The 23,334-nt window shown below is 44.1% G+C and overlaps 1 protein-coding gene across 4 annotated transcripts in view; it reads left to right on the top strand.

Annotated features, from left to right (window-relative positions):
* The window catches only part of ASXL3 (ASXL transcriptional regulator 3), a 157,228-nt gene that overhangs the window by 85,337 nt on the left and 48,557 nt on the right, over positions 1 to 23,334 (top strand). For all 4 annotated transcript variants that reach the window (XR_016280618.1, XM_089517241.1, XM_089517243.1 and 1 more), the window contains one exon: positions 7,707 to 7,828. Coding sequence is in view for 3 of the 4 variants with exons in the window: in XM_089517241.1 (XP_089373367.1) it covers positions 7,707 to 7,828 (122 nt within the window). In the remaining variant the exon portion in view is untranslated. The remainder of the gene's footprint in view (positions 1 to 7,706; positions 7,829 to 23,334) is intronic.

Consider the following 23,334-nt stretch of genomic DNA (forward strand, 5'->3'; position numbering starts at 1 on the left):
CACTAACAGCAAAAAACCCCCAAAAAAGCAACCCAGCAGCTCTAACCCATCATCCACACATCAGAGCATGTTACCCAAACAGCAAAAAAACCCCAAAAAAGCAACCCAGCAGCTCCAACCCATCATCCACACATCAGAGCATGTTACCCAAACAGCAAAAAACCCCCAAAAAAGCAACCCAGCAGCTCTAACCCATCATCCACACATCAGAGCATGTTACCCAAACAGCAAAAAACCCCCAAAAATGCAACCCAGCAGCTCTAACCCATCATCCACACATCAGAGCATGTTACCCAAACAGCAAAAACCCCCAAAAAAGCAACCCAGCAGCTCTAACCCATCATCCACACATCAGAGCATGTTACCCAAACAGCAAAAAAACCCCAAAAATGCAACCCAGCAGCTCTAACCCATTATCCACACATCAGAGCATGTTACCCAAACAGCAAAAAAACCCCCAAAAATGCAACCCAGCAGCTCTAACCCATCATCCACACATCAGAGCATGTTACCCAAACAGCAAAAAAACCCCAAAAAAGCAACCCAGCAGCTCTAACCCATCATCCACACATCAGAGCATGTTACCCAAACAGCAAAAAACCCCCAAAAATGCAACCCAGCAGCTCTAACCCATCATCCACACATCAGAGCATGTTACCCAAACAGCAAAAAACCCCCAAAAAAGCAACCCAGCAGCTCTAACCCATCATCCACACATCAGAGCATGTTACCCAAACAGCAAAAAACCCCCAAAAATGCAACCCAGCAGCTCTAGCCCATCATCCACACATCAGAGCATGTTACCCAAACAGCAAAAAAACCCCAAAAAAGCAACCCAGCAGCTCTAACCCATCATCCACACATCAGAGCATGTTACCCAAACAGCAAAAAAACCCCAAAAATGCAACCCAGCAGCTCTAACCCATCATCCACACATCAGAGCATGTTACCCAAACAGCAAAAAACCCCCAAAAAAGCAACCCAGCAGCTCTAACCCATCATCCACACATCAGAGCATGTTACCCAAACAGCAAAAAAACCCCAAAAATGCAACCCAGCAGCTCTAGCCCATCATCCACAAATCTGAACATGCCAGTAGTGTAGCAAAACCCACAATCCACACTTTGAAAACACCAAAAAAATAAAAATAAAAAAAATAAAAATAAAAAAAAAATTAAAAAAATTTAAAAAAAATAAACAGCACCCCAGCACCCCAGAGCAAAAGCATGGTCACACTGTCTCAGCCCACCCCACCCCACAAGAAGAAGGTAAAAATCCATCAACCTACCTGTAGAGAAATTCCTGATGGCCGGTCTTGATCCGAAGATACACCTGGCAAAGGCAGCAAAAGTCCAAAGCCAGGCAAAGTCCGAACCGCAAGTGAACCCAAGAGTCAGAGCTCAAAATATCAACTCTTCCTCACACAGTCCACAGGGCCAGACAAAGGAGCAGATCAATGGAAGCCGGCTTTTGTACCTCAAGCCAGGCCACCCCCCCCAATTTCGTTAGCCAATACAGTTGATCAGCTTGATTTCGCAAGCCAATCACTGCTGCTAACGAAATTCAAAATTCGCGCCAAAGCTAACCCCTAACCCAGCCCCCTGGGTTAGCCGTTAGCCCTTTAAATCCCTGGAAAGCCTATCGCTGCAGTTTGCATCTTTTGAATTTCGCGCCGAAAAGGATTGCGTAACCCGAAGAATCTTTCGTAACCCGGGACAGCTTTTTACAAGCCGCGTTTTTCGTATCCCGAATATTTCGTAACCCGGTCCTTTCGTATCCCGGGGTACCAGTGTATTTTGATCCCAGAAGTAGGATTCATTTTTTTATTGGGATTGGTGACCTAGACTTCCACCATAGACCACCACTTATAGATACCATGTTAGTGTGTGTGAAAGGAAGATGACACTGCTTCCAGCAGCTCCCCTTTCCCAAATACAGCTCCCTACCCTATATATTAGAGACTGGTAGAAAGTTCCAAAGTTAAAACCAGTAGGTAGTCACCTGGCAAGTGTAGTTAAAAGCCGCTCTCTGTGTTTGTACATATCTGTCTATCCATACAACTGTTACAGAATATTGTTCTACAGCATTGGTTTCCTTTAATATAAACATGTCATCCTAAAGATAATATCAATATTAATTTTCCCACAGGGGCACTTGAGTGTTGTTAATTAAGATGCTTAGTAATGTGCACAAAATAGCTACATAGTTTGTTTTAAAGCTCTTGTTGGTCCCGGGTGCATACATCTGTTTCTGTCAGTAATACAGTTTAATTCTCCCATTGCTTTTTGTTTCTTTTTAAAAGAAACAAAAATTCACTGGATAGAGAAAATTTGTTCTGATTTTGTAAGTGAAGCTCTAGAGACTGGAATGGTTTAGGTGATTATTTGATATATGTGTGTTGACAGTGCAGGACCATTTATGTCAATACTTGTATAGATCTATGTCACCCAAATAAAAAGTATTGAGTTTATAAGATAGTTTAACCAGTGGTTTATATTTGCATTCTATTCCCTAGGGTGTCTTTTGTAGAATTCAGGGTCTCAAGAATATTGTTAGTTTTCTGCTTGATATAGGCAACATGTGTTAGCACAGGAAAGAAATAGTAATACACGTTTTGCAACATGACCATTCACTGAAAAATTTTGAAATTACTAGAAAGAGAAGAAAATGCATTTTAGAATCATAATCCAAACCAGTCTGGTTAGAAATTAAAAACAAGTATACTGTTGAGTTTGTTTTAGAGGAGGGGAAAATAGGGTGGTTCAAGCTTTCTTCTATATATCACACAATATTTGCATATCCCTTTGAATCTGATGCCTCTGTGTTTTATTCTAGTTTTGCTGCCCACCTACTTTTTTCCTTTTTATTGGTAGGCTTTCTTGAGCACATGATAAAGTGCCTGTTTGAGACTATAATGGAGGAAGATAATAGTATATTTTGCATTACTGTGCTCTCGTGTATTTTTAGTTATAATTTTTCCTGCCTTTCTTTTGTTCAACAAATGGCCAGTCTCACAGGTAGCAATGATGCATTATAGCTGACCCTGTTAGCAATTTCATATATTCACATTTTCCAATGACAGCTGCTGATATTGCATGAATCGCCGTGATGCATAAATTCATTGTTTGATGTGTTTTGAAGTATATTTCATGAATGTCCAAAGTATTACCCAAAATAAGGAGAGTTGGTTCTTTTCAAACTCAAATTATCTCTCCTCTCCATCATCTATTATATTTTATTTTGCAAATAAATAGAACTATTATGGATTTTTAAAATTATTTTAGTATCCCAAGTGTTAAGTAACAGCCCTTTGGAACACGCTGCCCATAGAGCTCCGCTCGGCCACCTCCCTGGCCCAATTCAAAAAGGATCTGAAGACCTTCCTTTTTGGCAACGCATTCCCCGACTAAGTTGTCCTATGGACCTCCTTCCTCCTGGCAAGAGGACCGGCTAACTCGGGGCTTTTCTGTTTTTTTATTGTAATGTTTTTAATGGTGTGTGATGTTTTTAAAATGTTGTAAACCGCCCTGATCTGAGGAAGGGCGGTATATAAATAAAATTTTTATTTATTATTTTATTATTATTATTTATAAAGAGTATGGATATGATGTTGTTTATTTAATTTTAATTGGGTTTGTGTGTAGTTATTATGAAATAAGAACTATTAAGTTCAATGGTTATTAAATTCAGTTACATGCAATTAAGGGTGCATACAACTGCAATTTTAGCAGCTCCGTAATGCTGCTTTTCCAGAAGATGTTGGTTTGTAAATTTGGAAGCCAGACTTAAATAAAAAAATAAATAAAATAATAAATTTTTTATTTCTATCCCGCTTTTTGCCAGGCAATCAAAGCGGCTTACAACAGGTTAAAATACATCCATATATACATAATGCCCCCCCTTAAAACAAGATTAAACAGTGTAAGATTAAAACTACATATTAAACCGGCTAAGCTAAATAAAATCATCATGGGCAGAGTTCACTAGACAAGAAGTCTTATTTGTGGCTGAGCATTTTATTCCGGGAAGGCCTGCCGGAAGAGATCTGTCTTAATGGCTTTTTAAAAGCTCTCTAGATTGGTGATTTGATGGATCTCGTCCGGCAGGCCATTCCATAAGTTGGGAGCGGCTGCAGAGTATGTCCTCTGAGAGGTCGCTGTGAACCTGGTCTTTAAGGGCTGTAATAAATTTCTCCCAGAGGACCTGAGGGTACGGGGCAGATTGTATGGAAGTAGGCGATCCCTTAGATAGGTTGGGCCCAAGCCATGTAGGGCTTTAAAGGTGATAACCAACACCTTGTACTGTGCCCAGAAACTGATAGGCAGCCAGTGGAGTGATTTCAGTATTGGTGTTATATGGTCACTCCTTGCTGTTCCTGTGACCAACCTGGCTGCCATATTCTGTACCAACTGGAGTTTCTGGACTAGGCACAAGGGTAGCTCCATGTAGAGCGCATTGCAAAAATCAAGTCTTGAGGTTACCAGTGCATGTACTACAGTTTCGAGGTCACCCTGTTCCAGGAAAGGGCGCAGCTGGCGTATCAGCCGAAGCTGATAGCAGGCGCTCTTGACCGTCGCATTCCCCTGATTCCTCATCTGAAGCGACGGGTCAAGAAGCACCCCCAGACTGCAAACACAGTCCTTTGAGGGGAGCGTGAGCCCCTCTAGGACTGGAGGTTGCAGCCCAATCCCTGGTTTGGGGGCCCCTACCGTAAGTACCTCTGTTTTGTCTAGATTCAACTTGAGCTTGTTTTCCCTCATCCAATCCATTACTGCCTGAAGACACTGGTTGAGGGGAGGGATGCCATCTGTCATTGTCGCTGATGACCGGGACATGGAGAAATATATTTGGGTGTCATCAGCATATTGATAACACCCAGCCCCATATCCACGGATGATTTCTCCCAGCGGCTTCATATAGATGTTAAATAGCATTGGGGACAGGATGGCGCCTTGAGGGATACCACAATTAAGCATGCATGCATCTCCCCATCCCTTGTCTGTAGTTATTTTCTTCCTTCCCTTTAAAGTGTTTGTTATTGTCCTGTATTACATCCACGTCAATGCAAACTAGTTTCTGTCTGATTTGCATCCCCCTCAAACAACATTTTTAATCTCTACTTTACAAGGGATCCATAGTTAGCCTTAACTGTAATATCAGTTGTTGTGCATGAAATGTGAAACCATGATTATTACTGGGGAGAGAAGAATGGGTGTTTGATCTTGATGTTGGCTTTGACATCACAAGCCATAGGAGTTTATCACAATGGAGGAAAATCCCGAAGGTAAAAAGCAGTGCGATTTTGCCACTTTTTGCATGGGTTAATGTCGAGTTAATGCCAAAGTGCCCTGACATGTTTGAAAACAATCCCACTCTTGCTGGATATTCACGGGATTTAAACCCTGTTTATCCACGGGATTTGGGCACTTTGCCTCCCATGCGATAAACTCCCTAGATTGGGAGCATGATATCTGTATCAGATTTGTTACTTTTCCCTTCACAAAAATAATCAAATATAAATAGAGCTGCTATTTATAAATAAATACAAATATGATGATATTCAATCTGTATGTTTTTAAGAAGCTGGAGAAGAGTAACAACTTTTCATCTGATACAACAACCACATCAGTTAGGAATTAGCCCAGCAGTTAAGTAAGAAAATACCTGTGTTGTATACAGTATTTGCAAGCTGGACTCAGACAGTTGCTTTAAACATAGAATCACCAGTTGTGTTAATAAAAATAAGAAGATGATACAAATATGGGTGAGTTAATTTCATTATGTACTTGGAGAAGTAAAAATCCTTTATCATGGAAAAATTAGCCATATTCAAGCTTATACTGTATATTCTAATACTGCAAGGATCTGAAGCATTTTATTTACTGTTTTCCCCACACACCTCATTATAAATTATATCTTACTTTACAAAATGAAGACCAGTGGAAGTCCAGCTTTACCAATTAGAAAGGAGGAGCATCTCTAGTTGAAATCTTGTCCTATCCCTTAGATTATTACTTAGGGTTTTGGTTTTTGGTCTTTGAGATGTTTTTATATCACTCTCCAGTCATATTCACAAGATGCGTTTAGATGAGGAACCATTGATGAATAGTAGGGCATATATTTTGAATGCTGAAAGCTGCAGACCTAATCCCTGTCAATTCCAAAAAAATGGATTCCAGGTAGCAGATGATCTGCTGACCCTGGATAGCTTTTGCATGTATTAGAGTAGATAGATCAATGGACTGACCCCATATTAAACAGCTTCATACTTTCATAAGATAGTGTATGTGAAATATATGTAATAATTCAATGTGCTGTGTAAATAGTAATGATTTATCATTAAATTGCTAAATACCTAGACATGTGTTTCTGAGACTCTTTCGGTGCTCTCCCGTACAAATTAGAAACATTTAACTTTACAATGTAATTATCCTTTGATTTAAGAACCAGAACACTGGCCAGAATTAGCTTTGTGTGTTGCTGTCCATTTTTCTCCCTGGTTGAGCTTTACCACTAACCTGTTAGTCAAGAAATCTGTTAAGGCTGTTAAATTCTATTATTCCATTAACTTCTGTAATGTTTCAAGCTGATGGGCAACCTTATGTTTTGCTCCCTAGATTGGTCATTTTATCCTTGTTGCATTCAGTTCTGAACTTTATTGCAGAGAGTAATAGTACATTTTCAAATGATAGTGGAAGACATTTCACAGATGTTAATTTGTATGTATCAAGGCATTCATTGAATTTAGCTTGTGTTGGCAGCATACAATTGAAAATGTACATCTCAACAAAACTGAGCTTTGTCTAGTTTCACTCCCGGTGGCCATACAGATGTTTTTGTAGATGTAGATGTAGAAATGTTTTTGTATTCTACCAGGAGCAATAAAAAATTAGGCTGATTTAGGAAGATAATTGTTGTTTTCCTAAGTAAATATGTCTGCAGTTCTTTGAATGGCTTCTGGTGGTTATCTCTCACTTAGTATCTCCTGTGCAAACGATCTTGACAATATTCTAGCTTCTCTGTAATACACTTGTTTTCTTACAAGCAGGATCAGCCAAAAGGTTATTTCTTATTAGGCCAGTTATGTGGCAATTTAAGATCCCAGTTGTGAAATTAAATTAAAATGTGTAGTCTTTCCTATATTCTCAGTATTGTTGTTCACTGGCTACCGGTTCATTTTCTAGCACAATTCAAAGTGCTAGTGCTGACCTATAAAGCCCTACATGGCTTGGGTCCAGAGAGGCCGCATCTCCCCATATGAATCATGTAGAACCCTAGGATCCTCAGGAGAAGGCTTTCTCTCAGTCCTATCACCATTCCAGGCTCTCTTGGTGAGGACACGAGAGAGAGCCTTCTTAGTGGCTGCTCCAAAACCTGTGGAACTCCCTTCCATAGGAGACTAGGCTGACCCCTTCACTGCTGGCCTTTCGCTGGCAGGCAAAAACATTTTTATTTAAACATACCTTTTAAGATCTGGCAGGCTTGGTTTTATTGGAGGATGAGGGGGTTGGTTTTAGATTACTATTTTTAACATTGCATGTTTTAAATTTTATATTTGTAATTTTTTATATTTTAATTCTACAATTTTAATTGTTGTTTTAATGTGTTTTATATGTGTTCTTAGCTGCCTTGGGTCCCACTTTGGGAGAAAGGCGGGATAAAAATAAAATAAAATAAATAAATAAAATTTATTTCTGTATTCTTAGTTTGCCCCAAGCAAGCACCTGAAGAAGTGTCTTCCATTCGGGACTCAAGCCTTACAAATGCACCAATGCAAAGCAAGCTAGTGTCTTCCTTCCAACAGCACACCAAAAAGGCACTTAAACAGGTAAGATAACATTGAATGGTAATTATAACTCACAGTTGTTACTATGTATAGCTAGATTTTAAGGTACTGTGAAGTTTATTGCACGGGCCCTAAAACGGGCCCGTTGCATTACAAAATGAATGTGGCATGGGCGCATACAGAACAGGATGGGGCTAGGGACCGCATTTTACTGCACACTGGAATGCCGCTGCTGCCGTCGAGCGTTCCAATTGCGTCCTCCCTCCGTTCCAGAGGGCATGATTTCTGAGAACTGTTCTAAAGTGTATCTAAATATGTTGCCAATGTACTGTTTCAGTGTTCATTCTGCTACCTGACCAGTTAGATTTGTTACCTTTTGCATGAAAAATGCCAAATTCAGCATCTGTAGGCATCTGTTTCAAACCCACTATTGCCAGCCCAGGCAGGAGCATGTACAGAATAGAATCATTCTGAAATGTAATGGGACGTCCCAGATGCAGGGAGAGTGGACATGCTAGGCCCCCTTCTTGTATTCCCATAGGCCTCTGATGCAGCAAGGAGCATGCAAGGTGGCACCCTGGGCATGTCCCGAAGAACCACTTGGCTTGCTTATTCCTGTCTGGCATTGTTGCGACCTAGTTTCTGTCTTGAAACCGGTACAACACTAGCTGTGCCACTGCATGGCAAAAGTCCTCTTTAGCCTGCATAGACCTGCAATGAAATTTTATATAATAGATTATATATGGAAATATTTTAGCTGTACTCATCCTCCTTAAAGGAACCCATGAGAGAGCACATACGTGAAGGCAGCAGCCAACCAAAGATGTTCAATGAGAAACTAGTTCTAACTCTTCTAGCTGTCACGTCTAATAATCTGAACTTTTGAACAATCTAATTCTGTCTCCCCTCTGTACTATCAGACTGTTAGGAAAAAAAATATGAAGTCATTTGCTGACACACCAAGAGAATAAAGACCAGACACAAAGGATTGAATTGAATAAAGACCACTTTATTAACATAGTAACCCATTTAACTGTATAAACCCTGTGAGATGCAAGGAGAGGGAGCAACTGAGGCAGGGCACCTCCCCCAGACTTCCTCGTCAACTTGGGCAAACACCTGAACCCCAAGAACAATCTAATATCTGGGTTCCCAGTCTACCATTGGAAGGCAAATCCAAAGATCCCTCCATTAAGTCCCATTATTTAAAGTGAAGGCATGACCCAGGCCAGTCCTAAGGGTAGTCTCCATCCTTCAAGGTCCAGACCCTTTCCCTTTATTAAATGGATGTCAGAGGTGTTTACCAAAACTTTACTTATCTCCACCCCCACCCCCCCCAACACAACCTGCCATGGACAAGGAACAAAGATGTGCTTAGCTCGTTCCCCTCATCTAACTACCAAAACTATATATACCTTCTGGATTCCCCCCCCCCCTCATGTTCAGAATCACAGTGCTGGTCTCCTCCCCATTGGGCCCAGCAAATGTGGCTCCTCCCCTACAACATGTATGCCCCATAGTTTGGAAACCAAGGCTTATAGTTGGTCATTTAATATAACATTTGTGAATAGAAAAGCCCATACCCTTTAAAGCCTAAATATAGATTTAAAAGCTACTTTAGGGACACATGGGGCAAGAACAATAACAATAACAACAAACCATGATAAAACTTGAAAGCAGTATAAGATTTACATGAACCCCCAAATTTGTTGAAGGTCAAGCTGGTTAACACAGCCAGTCATGTGTCCGTCATGTTATCTGTTGGCTGTACATTCAGAGTCCATGTGAAGAAGGATCTACATGTGCGCAGACATATGTGGATGGAGCTTTTTCATTCAAGAGAAAGTCTTGTACCATGCTCGCTTCAGCAGCACATATACTAAAATTGGAACAATACAGAGAAGAGGAGAAAGTCTTGTACCCAGTCAAATTCTTTCTTGTATGGTGGAATACTATTCATACACACATGGTTGCTGCTACATGCAGGGTCAAGTAGGGTAGGGTATGTGACTAGGATGCACAGCAGTCAGTGGCTCACCCATGTGACCCTACTTTCAACCCCTGAGAAGAATTCTATGCTTTTGAGGCAGCATGTTGTAGTGATTTAATTGTTGGACTCTGGAGACCAGGCTTTGAATCCCCACTCAGCCATGGAAACCTACTGGATGGCCTTGGGCAGTTCATACTCTCTCAGCCTCAAAGGAAGTCAAAAACAAAAGCAAACCCCCTCTAAGGTCAAAAGCAAAACCTTCTGAACAAATCTTGCCAAGAAAACACTGTGATAGGTTTACTTTGGGGTCACCATAAATCAGAAATGATTAGAAGGCACACAACAACAACAACAGCCTTTTGAATTTAAAACTGTGGTTTCAATTCTGAATCGCCTTAATGCAAAATACAATTTGGAGCTATACAATAGTATAACTTAAATATAATTGCATCTGAACTGAGAATGTGCTCAAAAGGCAAAGGACCTCTTTTTTTGCCATAGGCAGTCTCTCCTATTAGCAAGCTGTTGAGGGTAAATATTGTTCACACTTTCTACTTTACTATAGAATGTGCTCCTTGACCTGTTTACTGAATGTTGGCCGAGTCTGCATGTTAACTAAGGAGAAACTAGAGGGTCTTTCCCTCATGATCTGCACCACTTGTTTGACAGCATTGGTTTGGGGGGGGGGGCAGGGTGCTGTTTTGATTCTAAACTTGTTTTACTGTTGAAATAACAAACAGCAGTGCCATTAAAAGCAGCAGGGTGTAATCTGCTTCCTAGTTAGCTTGTTTGCTTTTGTGCTGTGGTGGAAGAGAGATAATATTTCCCCACAGGACATTTTTCAATTGACCACATTAACGGCTTAATACTAAAACCATTTTTCAAGACAGAATTTCTGTCTTTTTAAAACAAAAAAGAAATAATAATAATAATAAGTTTATATACCCTGCCTTTCTTGTTCTTGTTGATGTGAAAGTTGGCATGACTACTTAAACAACACATCCAAGCTTTCGCCTGCATTTATTTTTCCTGCTGTTTGAAAGTAACCAACAGGTGATTTCTATTAAGATAAGACAAATATGTAGCTGTGAACATACAATGAAAGAAAGTATCGCTTAAACTTTTAGACATCTGTATGTATGTGTAGTGTATGTGCCTTCAAATCACCTGTCACCTTCTGGCACCTCCATGATCTTCATAGGGTTTCTTAGGCAAAGAATACTCAAAGGTGATTTTGTCAGTTCCTGCCTTTGAAATATAGCCTATACTACCTGGTGGTATTGGTTGATAGTCTACCATCCAAGTACTGATCTTGCTTAACTTCCATGATAGACTGGATCTGGTGCCTTTAGCTTATTTAATATAACTCTTCCAAATTGAGCTAACATGTTTACAGAATATTCAGTTGTAGTTAAGAGTGATGATACACACACTCTCTCTCACACACACTTTCAGGTGATTTCCTGGTAGACACTGTATTTCTATGTCAAGAAAACACATGCATTAAACCAGTGATTCCAAAACTTTGGTCATCCAGATATTTTGGACTTCAGCTCCCAGAATTCCTGACTATTGGCCAAACTGTCTGGGGCTTCTGGTAGCTGAAGTCCAAAGCACCTGGAGGACCTTCGTTTAGGAATCACTGTATTAAACCAATATGACTCAAAGTGATGGTCCATGAACTGGTACAGACTGATGTGTCATTGGCTCTATTCTCTGAAGGGTTTCCAGGAAAGAAAAGACACAGTTGTAGCAAGTGACACAAATATGGTACCAGTCCCTGGCATACTGGGAAAAGACTATACCAGTCCCTGACATGAGATAGTTTGAGATGCACTCCATTAAACAACTTAGAGCTATTCTGTGCATTACAGAGAATGAAAGAGAAGGCTTGATGGCAAAATTGTAGACTTGCTGTTTCAACCTTTCAGTGCTGAAGAGGTGTGCCACCAAGTAGTAAGTTCCTTATATACAGTAAGCTAATGAATTAACAGGAAGTATATATTAAATACTATAAAGGCACGAGATCTTCTCTGATCTTGGAAGCTATGCAGGATTAGCCCTGCTTAGTACTTGGATGGGAGCCCACCAATGAATATTGGGTGCTGTAGGTTATATTTCAGCGGAAGAAACTGGCAAAACCACATCTGAGTCACTGCCTTAAAAAACCTATGAAATTCATGGGTTAACCATTAGTCATCAGTTACAGGCATACATACATAGATACAAATGAAACAGTTCTTCCTGTGACTTTTAAAATATTATGTTTTAAAAATATATCTGACCACAATTTGAAATGGTACAATAATTATTCCATCACAAAATTCCTCAGTCTAATTCTGCAGTTACATAATGGATAGGTTAGCTCTTAGAATCCTAGGAATATTAAGTCTATGGCATGGGAGCTATTTGTCCTACACTTTTTTCCCCTGTTACAAATGTACAATCATAACCCTGAACTTCACTTGTGAATTGTGGGTATTCCCCAGGCCAGTGTTTTCTCCATTCCTGACAAATGAAAGACTAGCATGAGGAGGAATGTCAGATTTTTCCCATTTGTTCCAGTTTTTGACATTTCCTTTGAGATGTAGAAAAAAGCAATGCTCAAGATAAGAGAATGGGAAGTCTGTCACTTGTTTGAGGAAGGTCACATATTCAGACCCTGCCACCTCCAAGTAATACTTGGAGGTGATGGGGACTTGCTGCCATCGGTGTTGAGTAGAAGGGGTGGCTATGAAGAGTCCAAGTGGCCACAAGGTTATTTAGTATTTAGAGAAAGTAGTTTGAGGGCACATCCCAAACTTGATTTTAACTAAGAATTGTGCCCACTGGAAACTTACAGAAGCTTGATTATTTTTCTTTTTATAACGAGGAGACTCAGGGAATGATGGGAAGAGGGCTTTGGAGTAACATCGTTTGTGGGCTAAGTGTGGCTGCGGGCTGTATACACTATTTGCAGCCCTGGTACTCTATAAACAATACTGACTAGTTGGATGAATGTTCTGACCTGCTGTAAGACAGCCTCCTGTATCTCTAAGTTTCTGAACCATAACAGTAATGTGAACTGAAAGATAAGGCATCTGCTAAGAAAGTACTGGTTTGAGGAAGACTATAGACGTCACGTTGATGAACTAATTGTCAAAGACTGTTCAGTTGACCAAAGGCAGAAATTGCAAATAGATCCCATCTCATCTGAAGTGCTATCCCATCTTGTCCTCCTTAGCTTGAGTTGTATATCCCAATCCCAAATATTCTGGTGTGTTTTTTGTTTTTGTTTCTATGTTGTTGTTTTTTAGTGTAAAATATCACCTCCTGAAACTAGTTCAGCTTATTATAAACAAATTGATTGTATTTACTTGGGATGTGAGTTTACTGCATTAAAGCTTGTTTTATGAAATAAATATTTAAGGATACAGATGCTTTAGTCATTTTGTAAGTCAGCATGTTTTATTAAGCTGTGTTAAATAAAATGGTTTTAGGTTTGCAGACATATCCAGCTTTTATGTTTAGTACTATAATTCTTTGCCACATAAAACATGCTGTTCTGTAGAAAATTTTAAGGAAGGAATGGGAATAAATGATATTCAGACATAATGTTATTAGTGAAGATCTTGGATGCAGAATGAATTATTGATGATAATGATAAATCAGACACTTGCTTTAATTTGTGGTATTTGAGAATCATATTGACTCAGTCTTTTGTGGAGCAAAATTTCCATTGAAGATAATACATGAATGTTTTGTGGGAGGGGTTGTCTTTATTTTGTTTTTTAGAGTGGGATTGATCTGTACCATTTTTGTACTATCTCTTTCAACATGTAGGCAGGCCATTTATAAACTGTGTGGTCCTGAGAGTTTTGTGCCAAATATAAGCTGATCTGCTGTTATACTGTATATGCATGAAATAATTAGATGTTAAACAGATGTAGATCTGGATGTTTCTATGGATGTGTGCTAAATGGTATGTATTTTCAATTTATGTATATGATACTGACTAATACAGTACATATTATGTAAAACAGGAAGATCATTCTGTTCAACAGTGGAACACACTACTTCGGAGTGTAGTGGGGTTTCCTTCTTTGGAGGTCTTTAAGCAGAGGCTGGATGGCCATCTGTCAGGGATGCTTTTATTGAGAGTTCCTGCATGGCAGTGGGTTGGACTGGATTCCCCTTGTGGTCTTTTCCAACTCTACGATTCTATGATTTTATGATTCTATGAGTTTCAAATATAAATGTTGTTTGTAGTACTTCTTAGCAAACATAACACTTGATATTTCATAATGTGGGACTTGTGATGGAAAGTACCTCCCATACTCACTTTTTGCCCAAGAAAATGTCATTTGTTTCTTTCTTATTTCAGTTGTTAATTTAGACCTGGAGTGGATGAGTGCATAAGTGCAATGGGTCCTTGGTATCCTCTGGGGTTTGGTTCCAGGACCACCTGTGGATACCAAAACCCATGGATGCTCAAGTCCCATTAAATACAATGGTGTAATAAAATTTTGTATCTTATATAAAATGGCAAAATCAAGGTTTGCGTTTGGGAATTTATATATTTTCAGAATATTTTCGAGCCATGGATGCAGAATCCGTGGATATGGAGGGTCAAATGTATTGCCAGACTGATATTGGTTTTGAGCATGACCTGTTATGAATAGTAGTCCAGACGTTGGAAGGTTACTTTTCAGAATATAATGACATACAAAAGCAGTGATAGGATAATGCTATGAGACCCAACCACAGCTGAGTTATGGATGGCTTCAGTGTGTCATTAAATTCATTCTTCTAAAAAGTTATTTCTTAGCTATGTTCTTCATTGATTCACAGTGGACTCTAGTGTTTGTTTTTCTCCATTGTGAAATATATCTGTCTTATCTGTCCTTTGTCCTCTACTTTTTTAAAAACAAAATTAGTTTCCAACAGTAGTGTAATGATACCTGTTGAAATGTAGTGGTTCATCATCACAGCCCCTATAGTGATACCCCCAAGTAGAGCCCCCAAATGCAGAAAGCTGTGTTAATTTGTCAAAAAATCCATGAGAAGCAAGTCTTTTGTTGTACGAATGATTCTTGCCCACTCAAGAGCATGTCAATTTAAAATATTTTGTATTAGAAAAGAGATTATTCATAACAATACTTCTTCTTTGTGGTCTCTGTGAATCATACAAATGGGTTGTACTGCGCCTGCGCAGTTCTGCTCAGAAAACTTCTAGAATCACTGGGCAAAGTTAACTTCGCAACTTTTTGGCGGTAGCTCCGCCCATCCCTTATAAGCCCCCTGCGTTCCCGCTCTTTCCCCAGTTCCTTCTTTCCATTGCGTTAGCTACTTGGGGAACTTCGCTCTGTGCTTTCGCTTTTTTCACTGGTATACCTGACCTCGGACCGTTGACCATTCTGAACTATCTCTGGCCCCTTGACCTCAGACTGTTTGACCTTCCTCAATCTGTCACCCCTGTGTTTCTTGGCTTCTCTCAGCTCCTTCCTCGACTACGGTTTGGATTGCGACTTGGCTAAGATGTCTCTGGCACCATTTAAAAAATGTGATGTCTGTGGGGGCAAGATTCCTGGCCAGGACCTGCACTCCTCCTGCCTCCTATGCCTCGGCGAGGCTCACATGCCAAAGTACTGTGCCCTCTGCAAATCCCTCACTCCTCAGGCGAGGAAAAATCGGGACTCCCACCTGAAGGCTGCCCTGTCCCAGCAGGCTCTTTGGCCCTCTTCTGCCTCCCGTCCCGCCTCTGTGTCGGCACCCTCGGAATCAACACCTGCACCATCGGCAGCCGTGGCCCAGAGCTTCATGACCGAGCCTAGTGCCACTGTCCCATCTAGGGACGTAGGGCCCGAAAAATCATCCGACAAGCTCAAATTCAAGTCCTCCAAAAAGGACAAGGCCAAGCACAAGGGCTTAGGCTCCAAGAAGTCGGCTTTGGCCCAGGCTAAGGATTCGAGCTCCTGTAAGGATTCGGGCTCCAAATCCTCCAGGTCCTCTAGGAAGAGGCCTTTGGAATCGGAGGAGGGCTCCCTCCATGGCTCTTCCAAGAAGGCGCACGTGAAATCTCCGGAGCACTCCCTTCACGGCTCTTCCAAAAAGGCCCACACAAAGTCTCCTGAAGGCTCCCAGTTGACTTCTAAGGGCCATGCCCACCCCATCGAGCCCAAACGTACACCGTCAGTACCGGCCATCTCCGACTCCCGGCGCACACCAGTCTCAGCCTCGCTCTCCTCTCCACCTGCAACATTGGCATTTCCAGCTCCTGATGATGACATCCCGGTTCTTCCAGCTGGGTTGCCCCACACAGGTTCGACTGAGGGCCATCGGTCTCCCACTCCGATCCCTAAGGTGGTCGTTCATCAGGCTGAGGTCCACCAGCCTACACGTAGTCGAGACCACGAAGATTCGGACCTCTTCTATGATAGCGAGGCTAACAGATATTATGTTGCTATTAGTCACGACTGTTCGACGTCGCCTAACTACATCTGCCACTTCCTCCAGGCCTAAGCCGGTGCCGGTCTCGAAACCGACCCCCATTCCGCAGGAGCCTTCAGTACCGAAATCTCTGCCTGCCGTCACCACCTCACCTCAGGCCTTGCCTTCTGAAGTCGGTGATGCCTCTGATTCTGACCAGGACGGTTCCAAACAGCTTTTCCCTCGGGCTTCCCTCCTCGACCCTGGTTCTTGGGATGAGACCAGTCATCAATCTCCCCTGGAATTCTACCAATCCGGCTCTTCCTCGCCAATGGATGATGTGCGTTCCTTTACGGAGCACATCATCAAGATGGGCAATGCACTCAGCCTTCAAATAACCCAGATGGAGGATGACGCTGCTGACCCTGTAGAGAAACGAATCCATGGCAAGTTCCCACCCTGGCCACTATTCCCTTAGTGCCATCCCTGGAACGAATCGCTAGGCGCTCCTGGGACGCTCCTGCTTCTGTCTCTACTACAACGAGGAAATTTGAATCGTTATATAGGATCACTCCATTTCCGTCTGCCTGGCTTTTTTCTCACCCCAGACAGAACTCTGCCATAGTGGAGGGCTCGCAGCAAGCGTTCATCCCAAAGACCTCCACCTCACCTGCTGATAGGGAGGCCAAGAAGATCGATGGCCTTGCCAAGAAGGCCTATGCCTCTTCGGTGTTGGGCCTTAAGGTGGCCAATTATAATGGCTGCATGAGAGCCTATATCCAGTGCCTCATGGAACGGATCTCCCCGCTTATCCCAGACATCCCAGATGACATCCAGGGTGTCCTAACAGAAATCAGAGACGAAGCACACTCTATAGGCAGTTGGCTCATCACCTCGGCCCGCCACTCTACGGATTGCTCAGCGAAATCCATGGCAACGGCCATCGCACTCAGGAGGCATGCTTGGCTACGGTCCTTGGACCTTAATCAGAATGTGAAGGCCACAGTCGAAGATATGCTCTTCGATGAGGCTGGCCTGTTTAACAAGGAGACAGATGAGTGCCTAAATTTTAAATACAGGATGAAGGCCATGGCTAAGAAGCATGGTATATCCACGCCATCTCAGTCATTGTCCCATAGGCGTTTTGGAGGCCAGCGCCAGTAGTACGGCCACGGGCAGCTGTCCTTTCAACAAGACCATCCCTATCAGCAGCAGGAGCATCAGAGGCAATGTTATCCCTCCCAGTCCTCTTCTTCTTCTGGCCGTTGCCAGCCCCCCGGTCGATTGCTGCATGCTCCGTCACCCTTTCTCTCTCCCCCTCCTTTTTCAACATTTTGATGCCCTTTGCTAATACCTGGGCCTTGTTGACTACCGACTCTTGGGTCATAGACATTGTCTGTAGGGGTTATGCCCTCGAGTTCGAAGAGCTCCTACCAACTGGAGCTGTTGTCCCCTCCCCCCTCGGACAACCTTCTCAACGAAGTACGCAGTCTTATAACTAAGGGTGCAATCTCACCCATTGATCCTTCTCAAGTCCCTAGATCCTTCTTTTCTAGATACTTTACGGTTCCCAAGGCTGATGGAGGCATTAGGCCAATTTTGAACTTGAGACTCCTTAACTCTTATCTGGCCTACCGTCATTTCCATATGGTAACTCTTGCCTCTATTATGTCCTTACTACACCAGGGCCTGTGGTTCACGACGATCGACCTGAAGGATGCCTATTTCCACATTGGGATTCGAGAAAGCCATCGAAGGTTCCTATTCTTCGCCGTCGGTTCCGACATGTACCATTACAATGTCCTTCCCTTTGGTCTCTCCACAGCTCTGAGAGTCTTCACCAAGTGCATGGCTCCAGTCATCTACCTCCACCAAAGAGACTGCAGAGTCTTTCCATACCTGGACGAATGACTTTTTGCTGCCCCCTCCACAGACCAACTGCAGAGAGAGGTTGACTTTGCCTTGTCCCTCCTTGCATCCCTCAGCCTTGTGGTGAACTTGGAGAAATCTCAGCTCACCTCATCCAAGCAGTTCATCGGTACCATCCTTGATTCCGAAGACTGCGCCACCTATCTCCCTCAAGACCGTTTCCACACTCTCTGTTCCTCAGTCAGGACTTGACTCGCACACAGGAGAGTGAGGGCCAGTGATGTCCAGAACGACTTTGCCGACCACCTCAGCAGTTCTTCTTCAATCTGCCACGAGGGGAGGCTCCATCCCGAGATGGTCAACGACCTCTTCAGTTGGTGGGGAACTCCTCAGATCGACCTCTTCGCAACTGCTCTCAACAGCCACTATCCCCAGTTCTGCTCCCGAACACACAACAAGAACTCCATCGGAGACAAGTTTGCCTTCGTTTGGTCAGGAGAGATGCTGTACGCCTTCCCTCCATTCCCACTGATAACCAAGAGTGGTGTCCAAGATGACAAGAGACCGCTCAGATGCCATCCTGATCACCCCCTGGTGGCCAAGACAGCCGTGGTTTCCATCCCTGCTCCACCTCTCCAGGAGACAGTTTCTCCACCTCGAGTTCTGTCTGGACCTTCTCACTCTCCAGGATGGGAGAGTTTGACATCCGGACGTTATCAGCCTACCGATGGTGGCATGGAAGCTTTGGCCTTAGACTCGTTACCTCCTTCGGTACGGATGGTGATCTTGGCTGCCCAGAAATCATCCACTAAAAAGTCCTATGCTTCCAAATGCAAGAAGTTCCTGGATTTCCTCTCTGTGAGAGGCCTTGCTCCATCCCAAGTGACGACACCGGTTGTTTTGGAATTCTTGATGGAACGTTTGGAGACGGGGCTGTGCCTCACCTCTCTTTAAGTGCTACCTTTCTGCCATTTATTCCCAGTTTCAGTTTGATGGCAGACCTTCTTTTTTCAGGGACCCTCTAGTGAAGAGTTTCCTGAAAGGTTGTAACAACCTCCATTCCCTGGTCTCAGTACTGACGCCTGCTTGGAGTTTGGACGCCGAGTTGTCTGCCCTCCAATCCAAGCCCTTTGAACCCATGGCCGCTTCGGACTTGAGACTTTTGACTTGGAGGACAACCTTCCTTGTGGCCATCATCTCTGCCCGCCGTGTGGGTGAACTCTGTGCCTTGCGGAGGGATAAGCCTTTCCTTAGATTCCATAAGGATAAGGTTATCCTCCATACCGACATTACCTTTTTGCCTAAGGTAGTGTCTGCCTTCCATATGTGTCAAGACATTGTTCTACCAACCCTGGCTTCGAACCCAACCACTTATGCCAAATGCAGTTTGTACACCTTGGATGTTCAGAGGGCTTTGGCCTTCTATTTGGACAGAACTGCAGGTTCGAGCCATTCCGAGAGACTTTTCCAATGCTACTCGAAACCGAAAATGTGACTGCCTTTTTTGACTGAGGTCCCCTTGGAGGATGTCTGTAAACCTGCTGTTTCCAACTTTGATCAAAGTGGCATACAGATTTAGATAAAAAATACATCAAGATAAAACAATTAAAACAGCATTTAAAAACAATCACAATAACAACAATAAGGTCAGCTGAGTGGGGGGAATCCATAACATTGCAAGGTCATCGACAGGGAGTAAAACATAAAATGACATCTCATGGGGGGAAGGCTTGGGAGAAGAAAAAAAAGGTCTCAAGATTCTTCTTAAAGAGATCTAAAGATGTGGTGGAGCGGAGCTCGTCTGGGAGATTATTCCATATTCTAGGGGCCAAGATAGAAAAGGCCCGTTGCGAGGTCCTCGCATAACGTGCCATTGGGACCTCCAGCAAGTTCTTCCCTGCCGACCTGAGTGTGCGGGGCGGATTATATGGGGATAGGCGGTCGTCCAAGTACCCTGGGCCCAAGCCATTTAGGGCTTTATAGGTCATTACCAGCACCTTGTATTGCGCCCGGAAGCAAATTGGCAGCCAATGGAGATCTTTCAAGATAGGTGTTATGTGGTCTGACCTGGAACACCCAGCGACCAGTCTCGCTACCATATTTTGCACTAACTGTAGCTTCCGGGTTTGGTACAAGGGTTGCTCCATGTAGAGCGCATTGCAGAAATCCAATCGAGAGGTTACCAGAGCATGTACTACAGTTTCAAAGTCCCTCCAGTCCAGGTAGGGGCGCAGCTGGCGTATCAGCCGAAGCTGATAACAAGCTCTCCTGACCACCGCATCCACCTGAGATGACAGCTGGAGTGATGAGTCCAGGAGCACTCCCAAGCTGAGAACCGAGTCCTTCAAAGGGAGCGTGACCCCGTTCAGGACAGGATGGCAAATCTCACCACCCGGACTCGGGAAACCTATCACCAGTACTTCCATTTTCTCTGGATTCAAACTGAGTTTGTTTTCCCTCATCCAGCCCATTACCGACTCCAAACAGGCATTTAGAGGCAAGATGCCATCCCTAGTCACTGCATCAGTCGGAGTCACAGAGAAACAAATTTGGGTGTCATCAGTGTACTGAAAACACTGCGCCCCGTATCTCTGGATGATCTCTCCCAGCGGTTTCATGTAAATGTTAAATAGCGTGGGGGACAGAATAGCTCCTTGAGGGACACCAGATGTCAGTTCCCTCTTATCGGAGCAGACGTCCCCCAGCTGCACCATCTGGAATCTACCCGAGAGGTAGGAACGGAACCACTGGAGCCCAGTGCCCCCGATACCTAACTCCCTCAGGCGTTCCAGAAGGATACCATGGTCAATGGTATCGAAAGCCACTGAGATATTCAAAAGCACTAACAGGGACACGCTTCCCCTGTCCATGCCCAGACGGAGATCATCGACTAAGGTGACCATGGCAGTCTCAACTCCATAGCCCGCCCGGAAGCCGATTTGAAATGGGTCTAGAAAATCTGTTTCATCCAAGATCAATTGAAGCTGGAAAGCGACCGCTCTCTCGATCACCTTCCCCAAGAAAGGCAGCAGCGATACAGGCCGATAGTTGTTATAAATCAGGGGGTCTAAGGAGGGGGTTTTTTTAGCAGGGGTTTCACAACTGCTAATTTCAATTTAGATGGAAATTGTCCCTCTCTTAGAGGTGTGTTAATTATGCGGTGCAAGATAGTTAGCACCGCATCCCCCTCCCCTGAGCTGCCAGCCATGAGGGACAGGGATCGAGAGAGCATGTCGTCTTCCAAACACTTTGAAGGATCTTGTCCACTTCCTCGGTACTAACAAACTCAAAGTGATCCAGTTTAACAGGGTCCACGGAATCTCTGGACACCTCTCTAATAGATTCTGAAGAAATACTGGTGTCGAGATCAGCCCTTATCCGAGAGATTTTATCCACAAAGAAGTTGTTAAATTTGTCACAGCAGGTTTTAGATGGCTCTAGAATAGGGTTCAGGGAGGGGGGCAGATGTGTAAGCTCCCTCACTACCTTGAACAGCTCTGACGGATGCGACTCCGCGAACGCAATACATGCAGCATATAAAGAATGTTTAGCTGCACTTATTGCCACTCCGTAGGCCTTCAAAAGGGACTCTAGGAGTGCCTTGTCGGCTAAGTGCTGGTGTCTTTGCCAGTTGCGCTCTAGTCGTTGCACAGCCCGCTTCCTTTCCCTGAGGTCTTCCGTATACCAGGGTGGTTTTTTGGAAGCAGGCTGGAAAGGACGCTTGGGAGCGATGCTGTGTATAGCCCTGGAGAGATCAGTGTCCCAGATGTTTGTCAGGGCAACAGAATCGCTGTCAGTTCCAGCCATATACCCCTCTAGGGCTTCTTGGAACCTTTTGGGTTTCATCAACCTTCGAGGGTGGACCATCCTAATTGGTCCTCCACCCCCAGGGGGGCTTAAGGTAGAAGCCTTGATTCGGGCCTCAACCAGGAAATGGTCATGACAGGGCAGAGATATTGGAGATCTCTGCCCACGGAGTGTCCATGTCCGTACTAAAGATGACATCGAGGGTATTACCAGCACAATGCGTGGGCCCTGAAACCAATTGAGACAGGCCCATGGCAGTCATGGTAGTCATGAACTCCCGAGCCGCACCTGTTGGCTTTTGACTGGCCTCGAAAGGGATGTTGAGGTCCCCCAGGACAAGAAGTCTTGGGGACTCCAACACCAGTTCCGAGACCAGCTGTGTCAGCTCGGCCAGGGAGTCTGTTAGCGCACGGGGTGGCCAGTAGACCAACAGAATCCCCGGACTGTCTCTGGCCTTCAGGGTTAGGTAAATACACTCAAAGTGATCCTTTTTCCAGACAAGGTTCCTGGTTAAGGAAAAGGTGTTCTTATAGATCAAGGCAACACCACCACCCCCGCCCACCTAACCTGATCTGGTCCTTGACTGAGTACCCAGCTGGGAGGGCCTGTGCCCACACTGCCTCACTCTCAGGCCCAAGCCAGGTCTCAGTAATGCACGCCAGGTCACAGTTTTTATCCTGCAATAAATCGTAAATTATGTGGGTCTTGTTTTTTACGGACCTGACGTTGCACAGGAGCAGAAACAGGGTTTGTGGTACAGCTGGACTGACCCTCAGATCTCTTTGGTTAGGAGAGTGGATGGAAGGAGAGACAGATATTACACATCGATCTTGCCTTCCTTTCCGTTGTAACTCCACTCTCCTACCGCCATACTTCCCCTTGCCCCGCACTACCTCAATAGGAGCTCCCATTACGTTGACATAAGCACCCACCACATCATCAAGCAGCCCACATCCCATAGCCACCCCCATACCCGTCAAAGACAGCAACATCCCAAAACAAAGGGAGACAAAGAAAAACATCATTCCCTTGTTGATAGTATCAGCTAACCCAACCACAGCCCCCTGCTCTAAGCACTGAGATGGTACGGGCATGATGACAGTTTTAAAGGGCTGCCGCTCCCACCGGCTTCCCTTCCCCCCGGCAAGCGCCACGCGGGTGCGGGGCCAAGTTCTTCTAGGGCCCTGGAGGTCCTCATGCACAGGCGTCTTCCCAGGGGCCGGCGGGCCGGCTTTTAAAGGGTTGCCGCTCCCACCGGCTTCGCTTCCCCCCGGCAGCGCCGCGTGAGCGCGGGGCCAAAGTTCTTGTAGGGCCCTGGAGGTCCTCAGGCGCAGGCGTCTTCCCAGGGGCCGGCGGGCCGGCTTTTAAAGGGTTGCCACTCCCACCAGCTTCCCTTCCCCCCAGCAGCGCCGCGTGGGCGCGTGGCCAAAGTTCTTGTAGGACCCTGGAGGTCCTCAGGCGCAGGCTGCTGCTT

This window comes from Sceloporus occidentalis, unplaced genomic scaffold (genome assembly GCF_023333645.1).
Source record: "Sceloporus occidentalis isolate IW3139 unplaced genomic scaffold, rSceOcc1.0.p SCAF_3, whole genome shotgun sequence".
Taxonomy (NCBI): Eukaryota; Metazoa; Chordata; class Lepidosauria; order Squamata; family Phrynosomatidae; genus Sceloporus; species Sceloporus occidentalis.